Source organism: Brassica oleracea, chromosome C4 (assembly GCF_000695525.1).
Source record: "Brassica oleracea var. oleracea cultivar TO1000 chromosome C4, BOL, whole genome shotgun sequence".
In the NCBI taxonomy this organism is placed as follows: domain Eukaryota; kingdom Viridiplantae; phylum Streptophyta; class Magnoliopsida; order Brassicales; family Brassicaceae; genus Brassica; species Brassica oleracea.
In genome coordinates this window covers 34,635,374-34,644,060 of record NC_027751.1, presented here as the reverse complement: position 1 = coordinate 34,644,060, position 8,687 = coordinate 34,635,374, and the positions used below count along the sequence as shown (strand labels likewise).

The 8,687-nt window shown below is 40.3% G+C and overlaps 2 protein-coding genes across 2 annotated transcripts in view; both read right to left on the bottom strand.

Moving 5' to 3' along the window:
* The window catches only part of LOC106338729, a 1,680-nt gene extending 820 nt beyond the window's left edge, over positions 1 to 860 (bottom strand). The window contains exons 1-4 of the mRNA XM_013777636.1: positions 850 to 860; positions 551 to 751; positions 381 to 504; positions 5 to 290 (exon numbers count right to left, since the gene is read on the bottom strand). Of these exons, the coding sequence (XP_013633090.1) occupies positions 5 to 290; positions 381 to 504; positions 551 to 751; positions 850 to 860 (622 nt within the window). The remainder of the gene's footprint in view (positions 1 to 4; positions 291 to 380; positions 505 to 550; positions 752 to 849) is intronic.
* Positions 861 to 1,692: 832 nt separating this feature from the next.
* Positions 1,693 to 4,951, bottom strand: LOC106338728. The gene is made up of 4 exons (XM_013777635.1): positions 3,249 to 4,951; positions 2,638 to 3,169; positions 2,460 to 2,559; positions 1,693 to 2,370 (listed from the first exon to the last, which is right to left on the bottom strand). Exons 1-4 carry the CDS (start codon positions 4,924 to 4,926, stop codon positions 1,693 to 1,695), a joined length of 2,988 nt encoding a protein of 995 aa, XP_013633089.1. The 5' UTR covers positions 4,927 to 4,951.
* Between the last annotated feature and the right edge of the window lie 3,736 nt (positions 4,952 to 8,687).

Here is an 8,687-nt window from a genome sequence, read left to right as displayed (position 1 = left end):
TCACGTTCCTCTCGTGTCTTAGCACCACCATTGTGTACTGCTTCACCTTTTCCACCACGCTTGCTTCTTCTATTACCAGAATTGGTAGCTGCAATATGTGCAGTAGCATCGAGCTGCCAATAGGCTTTAAACCCGTCCCACACATCTTGATTCAGACATATGGGTTTATCCTTCTTCAGCCTCCACTTTTTCTTCCACTCAGTCACGTTGCTCGTGTACTGCTTTCTAGCCTGCAAATTAAAGGTTGTCCGCACATCATTGGTGAAAGGAGGGTCCCAGTTCCAATCTTGCTGCAATGAACGTGCAAACACAACAAACATATGCATAAGTCGAAGTTAATCTGTAACCAAGCGGACATTTACATTACAAAAAGACATTACCGCAAATGAACGGAGCCACATCTTCTGAATTTCTAATGGAACATGTGCATACGTCGGATAAGGCAACTCAAGGAGACTGTGAAAGCACTTCAAAATCGACTTGCAAATTGCATTGCGATTGCGCCTAAACCTATAACAATAAATGATTAGATAAAGAATTCAAAATTTACCAGCTAGTATTTGGTTCTCCATTTGGGCTCAGCTTAGGAAGCAACTCTCGTCCTGGTGCCACCAACAACTCGTTCAGTAACCTATCCTCGATGATTGATGCTGGCTGTGGCTGAGGGACACTTGTTCCTTGTGTAGCCGGGGAACCCAGACCAGCAGACGAGGAAGATGGAAAAGAACCGGCGAGAAAATCCGCATAAGACCTCGAGTAAAAAAAAATTAACACTTAGAACAAGAATTGAAATGTTTTTGACACAGAGTTAACGACATAACCGACCAAATCATTTGACAAAATAAAAACCGATGATTCATTTACACGAAGCAGACCAAGAATCTCTCAAAATCATAGACGGGAAATATTTCCATAATCAAACCCGATAATCAACCATTCAGACGAAGCAGGACAAGAAGCTATCTATCATCATCATAACGAGAAATCATTTACCCTAAAACCAAAACTAAACAGACGAAAGTCATAAAACTTACATCTTTCGGCTGAGATTTTCGAGAGAGAGAGAGGGAGAGAGATCGGAATGAAGGGACCGCGAGCTCGATAGAATGAAGGGACCGCGAGCTCGACGGAATGAAGGGACCGCAAGATCGACGGAGAACGGAGGGGGAGAGCGACGGAGAGCGGAGGGGGAGAGCGACGGCGAACGGAGGGGGAGAGCGACGGCGAACGGAGGGGGAGAGCGACGGAGAACGGAGGGGAGATCGACGGAGATAGGGATGAAACAAGGACGCGATTTCGTCTAGAGGGGGAGGACAGGGATTAGGGTTAATGCGTTTCTGAATATATAAAATCCTTTCCGACCACAATAATGGTTGGAAACCGGTCAGAAAATTCCTACTGAAACCGGTCAGAAATCCGTCGGACCAGAAAAACTATTTTATTTAAAAGTACGCAGACTTACTAAAAAATATTTTCTCTTAAACATTACAAAATATATAATATCTTTCTAACTTATAATATTTTAAAAAAAATATTGAATATTTTTTTTAAAAAAAATATTCACTTTGAAACATTCATTAAAATAAAATAAAACATATGACAAAATATTTAAAGTACTTAAACTTACTAAAAAATATTTTCTCTTAAACATTACAACAGATATAATATCTTTCTGAATTATAAAAGTTTTAATTAATCCGAATTAGACGAATTTGTAGCTGACGAACCCGAGTGTTCGTTGAATTCTCCGTTCTCCGACTCCGAATCTGAGAATACTTCGTTGGCACCTACACCAGTAAAATCAACAACAAGATCGATTTCGGTGCCATCAACATGAAGATCACCTATGGCATTGCTCGAGGATTGTTGCATCGCAGCCTTATCCGAAACTCCTTCCAATTTCCCCCGTGGAGTTATATGGGTCACGGTGATCCAAGGGTCTTGTTTATTCCTCACACGAGGATACCGAATATAAGTTACTTGATCAGCTTGTGAAGCCAGAATGAACGGATCATAGTTTGCAAGACTTCTTCTGGAATGAACTGATGTTACTCCGAACTCGTCAATTCGTACACCATATCCAACGATCGGGTTGTACCAATCAGCAAAGAAGGCAACACACCTCAAATTAAGGATCCCCGGATAGTGAATCTCCAATATCTCATGCAAAATACCATAGTAGATTACTTCACCAGATCTAGCAGATATACCATGATTTATAGTTGGCTGGGTAGTGTTTTCGCTGAAAATCTTAAAAGCATATCCACGCGTGCAATACATCGGGTACGACACAGCAACAAATTTGGGACCAAGGTCCAACTCCTCTAACCATGGCTGAATAGGATCTCCTCTGGACAAGAGAAACCTTACCTGCATAGTAGTCACAAATTTAAGTAATGCACCATGTACAAAAAATCAAAAATTCAGAAGTAATAGAGAATAGATTTCAAAAAACTTACATAGAATTTTAGCCAATTTACGAACTCGTTTTCCTTTAGTGCAGAAAGCTGATCTTCAGTGTAATTAGGATATGCACCCCTTATTTGCTCCATGTAAATCCTGCCATTGAAATCATAATTAGTTACAAATTTATTTACAAAATAGGATTCTTAATATATCATACTAAAACAGAACTACCTTTCGTATGTCATTACTTCTTCGCAGTTTGCTAAAATGTACTTATGTAAGTGCATGTGCTCTTGTTCGGTGAGTCTTCTACCTTTTCCTTTTCCACTTACTCGACCAATTTGGGAAAATATGGTAGGCACCTCGACAGGATAAACTGTTCTCTGCCCTCCATCATCATGTCTTGATGGTTTTCGACTTTTAGTTTGTACTTCGGGGGCAAAATAGTAAGCAGCGAACTGGGATGTTTCCTCATTGATGCTTTGTGAAACAATTGAACCCTCAACTCGGCTTAAATTTTTCACTTTCTGCTTGAAATGATACATAGAACGCTCAACCAGGTACATCCATCGATATTGAACCGGGCCCCCAAGTTCTGCTTCTCGAGCGAGATGGATTGGAAGATGCTCCATAACATCAAAAAAGGAAGGTGGAAAAATCTTCTCGAGATTGCATTGGATTATCGGAATCTTTTCCTTCAAGTTTCTGATTCCATCTGCTGTTAATGATCTCGAGCACAAATCTCGAAAGAAAGCTGCTATTCCTGTAACAAAGAAAAAATTATGTTAGATATGAAAAGATACTATGTAACATGTGAAGAAGTTATTGAATACTAAATTTACCTGCTATTGCTTCATGTACATGTTTTGGAAGAAGACCAGCAAAGCAAAATGGGAGAAGACGCTGCATCATGACATGACAATCATGACTTTTCAAACCAGAAAACTTTCCTTCTTCGCGATTAACACAGTTCCTTAGATTAGACGCATATCCATCTGGGAATTTGACGCTATCTATAATCCAGTCGAAAAACTCTTGCTTTGCAGCTGCATCTAACCGATAAATAGGCATTGGAAGTTTTCCTCTCCCATCCACGTGGAGAGATTCTCGGGCACATATATCTGGCAAGTCTAATCTGGACTTCAGGTTGTCTTTCGTCTTTCCCTTGACATTGAGAATGGTATTCATGATGTTGTCAAAGATATTCTTCTCTATATGCATCACATCTAAATTATGCCTAAGTAAATGGTTCTCCCAATACGGCAACTTCCAAAAAATACTTTTCTTGTGCCAGTTGTGATTTTCGCCATATCCATAAACTGGATCATGCCCATTTCCCCCACATTTAGCTGTCGATTCCACACCAAAATCTCTGAGTTGAGTCAGGATAGATTTTCCATCTATTTCTGGTGGCGGACCATCAAACACCTTTTTGTTCTTAGTAAACAAAGTGGTGCTTTTTCGATACGGATGGTCATGGGGTAGATATCGTCTATGACAATCAAACCAACATGTCTTCCTTCCATTCTTCAGTTGAAATGCATCTGTGTTATCTTGACAGTAGGGACACGCTAATCTTCCATGTGTTGTCCATCCAGATAACATTCCGTATGCGGGAAAGTCACTTATGGTCCACATAAGCACTGCACGCATTATAAAATTCTGCCTAGCAGATATATCATACACTTCAACTCCTTCGGCCCATAGCATTTTCAACTCATGAATCAATGGTTGCAAATAGACATCAAGGGATCTTTTAGGATGCGCAGGACCAGGAACTAGAATTGTGAGAAAGAGAAACTCTCGTTTCATGCACAATGATGGAGGTAAATTGTATGGTGTTACAATAACTGGCCAAAGAGAATATTGTCTCCCATGGCTTCCGAACGGGTTGAATCCATCCGTACTTAATCCAAGGTAAACATTTCTTCTCTCAGATGCAAAACTAGGATACACTGACTGAAAATGTTGCCAGGCTTTTGCGTCTGATGGATGAGCAATTTCTCCGTTGCTGTTGTGTTCACCATGCCATCTCATAGCCTCGGCGGTATGTTTGGATTGGTATAACCTCTTTAGTCGGTCTGTTATTGGCAAGCACCACATTCTCTTATACGGGATTTTAGTCTTTCGACTTGTTTTTTGAAACCGTGGTTTGTGACAAAATCGACAACTAGTACGATCAACATCCCTTCTCCAGTATAGCATACAGTTGTCGATGCAAACATCTATCATTTGATAGGGCAAACTTAACCCTAAAACTAACTTTTGTATCTCATAATAGGTAGCTGGTGAAAGGTTATCTTCCGGCAATATATCTTTCACAAAACCAGCTATCGCATCAACACAATCTTCGCTTAAGTTATAATCTATTTTAATAGACATCATCCTTGTTGCATCTGAAAGAGGTGAAATACCATCTCTACAACCATCATATAACGGCTGTTTTGCTGCATCTAACATATCATAAAATTTATGCGCTTCAAAGTTTGGTTCCTCTACTCTATACCTATCTTCAACCATTTGAACAGTTCCTATATGTTCATCTAAGCCATGTTATTTTCTTCACTAGCACTAACGAAATTCACCATAGAATCAGTCTCGGCTGGTTTGAGGCAAATGATATGAATTGTTGAAGACCTTCCGCAAACTCTTCTGTCAAAAGTCCAGTAGATGGATCTTGATGATTGTGATCCATCCAAGACCTAAAATATTCATTATGATTGGAGGAAGACATTTTGATTGGTAGAGAATTGTTTTTTATAATTGAATTTGTGAATGAACCAGAACCGGCGTTGTGATATTTAAAGACAAATTTCTGACGGACTTTTGACCGTTTCTGACCGATTTCCAACGGCTATAAAAACCTTCGAATTTTGGTTAGAAATCCGTTGGAAATTTCTGACCGATGTCCGACGACTGTGTTCGGTCAGAAATTTTCGACAGATTTCCGACAGATTTCGGACGGATAATATTTTAAATTATTGCCGTCGGTAAACGGTCGGAAATTTCTGACTGTTTTCTGTCGACTTTGTAGCTGTCGGATAGTTCTGACCAAATCAGAGTTCTGTTGGAAATCTGTCGGAAATATCCGACCAAAAAAATATCGGTCAGAAGTTCGGTCAGAAATGTTTGATTTTCTTGTAGTGTACGTCTTCTATGTGGAATTTGTTTCATTATATGATGTGCCATTAATAGATAAAACTTCAGTATCAACAACATATCGTCCCTGTCCTTGAGACACTTTGCCACTATTTGAACCTTAGACTTTCTAGGAAGATAAGGTAGATGGATTGGAGGAGATTGTCCATACACAACTTCATAAGGTGTAGCTTGAATAGCCGAATGAAAACTTGTGCTGTACCAAAATTATGCAAGTGGTAACCATTTACTCCATAAGGTTGATTTATCACTTGTCATGCAACGAAGATACGTCTCGAGACACATATTAACAACCTATGATTGACCGGCACTTTGAAGATGATAGCTTGTAGAAAGATTTAATGCACATCTTTGAGGATGTGAGGAGTGAGTATCTTTTAGGATGTGAGGAATGAGTGAACTAGTTTCACTCAGTGAGACAGGATTCCCTATCTAGCATATACAACTACCCGTCATCCCAAACTCAATCCCAAACACAGGCAAGACGGATAGTTCATCAATCAATAATCAAAATATTAAAGCATAAATGTTGGAAGCATTAAATCATTAAACCATAATAAATTGAACACTTTTCATGAGTGTCATCACATCAACCAAATATATATCCTAGGGCCCAACAGAATCATTCTTCCTTCACACAAGGGACACCGGCAATCTCTTCACTATTACACCACACAGGCGTAGGCGCTCGGGAATCACCCGGTCACGGTCCTCAATCGGAATCGTCGTTCCCCGGTCCTCTATTGGGCTCGCCGGGGGCTGTCAGATCCACATGTGACAGTCTGCCTTGGTGATCAAGCCAAGCTAAACCGAGCCCACCACTTCCCGGACCACGATCGGCTTAGTGGTACCATTTGAGGAAACAATGACCTGCAACTACTAGACCCACCACGAGGTTCTCACACAATAGTACCAACACGAATTACATACCATAACAACATACAATAATCACACAATCACAATAACTCGAGTGCTTAGACTAGTCTTGCTATCCACTTAGCCCAGACATTGTCTCAAGCCTCAGAACCACAAACTGATACCTAGACCAGTCCGGCTTCCATAGCTCAAGAACCGTCTCCGATGTCAGGAACCTTCATTAAAATTCATTAACAAACAATTAACTGTGAGTCATCGATGTGGCTTGACTCTTTGATTCCAGATGTTGGCCAAACCCTTCTCAACCCCTCCAAATCTTCGTCTTGATTCCGTACTGATAATCTTCTGCTCTTCGACCAATTGAGGCTGAGGTATGAAGGACAAGAAGAATTCACCACATCTTTCTCTGATTTTCTTCTGGTTTTTTTCTCTTTTGCTCTCTGATTTTTTTCTCAAACTATGACTGATTTTTCTCTAGTATATATGTCTATCACAGGACGTCCAGAGGAGAGAAGAAGGTAATTATAGCATAGTAGTTATTTCATCTGAGGATTTTCTCTTTACACAAAGCAAGATGGTGAGCAGACATGTGGAGAGCTGCTTCATCAATCTCATCACAAAGTAGGAGTGGGTGATGACAAGTGGAGAGTTGCTTCATCATTCTCAAAAATAAGCTGTTGTCCTTTCCCTCCTATGAAGAAAACTTTACTCAGACATGTGCTCCTCACGTGTCATGGTTCAGCAAGGAAGCAAGCATGCAGCTTGTGATTTGCATGTGATCTTTAATGAGCTAGCAGACTAAGCAGCTTATAAGAAGCATGTGCATTTTTATGAATAAGCAAGGCAATCAAACAGTTTATTTCTATCACATGACCATCTAAATGAATCAAGAAAGCAACCAGTTGCAGCTCACATGACTGATTTACTGAATTCCACTTACGGAACACCATCCATCTTTTTTGATCTACTGAATCTTCTCTCTTTTTTGTAGACGGGGTACTACAGTCATATGCTCACATTGCAGTCATACAGGTCACGATAAGAAGAATTTTTGGCAGCTCATTGGGTTCCCCGAGTTGTGGACCGAGCATAGTCGTGAAGGAGAACGAAGTGGACGTGGTAGAAGCAGAAGGCATGGTCGAAGTCAACCACGGTCTAATGCGGTACTGGCTTTGCCTACTTCAGTACGAGGGACATGTGTTCCATCTTTATCAGCTGAGCAGTGGGCCTCATTAGCAGCTCTTCTTGATCATCAAAAGTATAATCCAGTTCCTGACAAACTTAATGGTAAGAAGTAGATAGGTAAGGTGATTCTTAATACTGGGGCATCTCATCACATGACTGGTGATGAGAGATTGCTGACACATTGCAACCAATAGCCAGTTGTCCCGTAAGTTTAACAGATGCACGTCAGGTGTTCATATCCATAAGTGGTTCACTGCGACTATCAGACGCCATTACTTTGTCTCACGTTCTTTTTGTTCCAAACTTGAACTACACACTGTTGTATGTTGAAAATTTTCTTAAGCAAACTGATTGTTTCGCAGTGTTTACTGATACAATGTGCATTTTACATGATCGTTTTACGAGGACGGTGAAAAACGGGGTGGTGTTTACGTTTATCATGATGTCGTGATGGCAAGAGGACACAAAGTCAAAGCTGCCGAGGACAAGACTTTGTAGCATCGGAGATTAGGGCCTCCCTCTTTTGGTGTTTTAGGATATTTATCATTTGTTTCTGGTGTTTTAGACAACTCCAATAAATTTGGAGGTTGTGAAATTTGTTTTAAATATAAACAGACTCGCGGGGTGTTTGCCGAGAGCATTAAATAAAGATTCAGTTCTTTTTTAGTTAATTCATGTTGATCTATGGGGCGCTTATCGTGAACCTTCTTCGTGTAGTGATGTGTATTTCCTGACCATAGTAGATGATATTTCACGTGCAGTTTGAATACATCTACTTCTTGAGAATACTGAAGTAAAGACTGTTTTGCCGAAATTTTGTCGCATGGTTCATCGGCAGTTTAGTCAAAATGTGCAGAAGGTCAGGAGCGACAATGGTACGGAGTTTATGTGTCTGTCAAAGTATTTCACGGAAAATGGTATTCTACATAACACCTCGTGTGTAGCGACTCCACAGAAAAATAGATGAGTGGAGTGCAAACATCTTCATATTCTGAACGTCTCGAGATCTTTGTTATTTGAGGCTAATCTTCCCATCAAGTTTTGGGGCGAGAGTGTCTGGG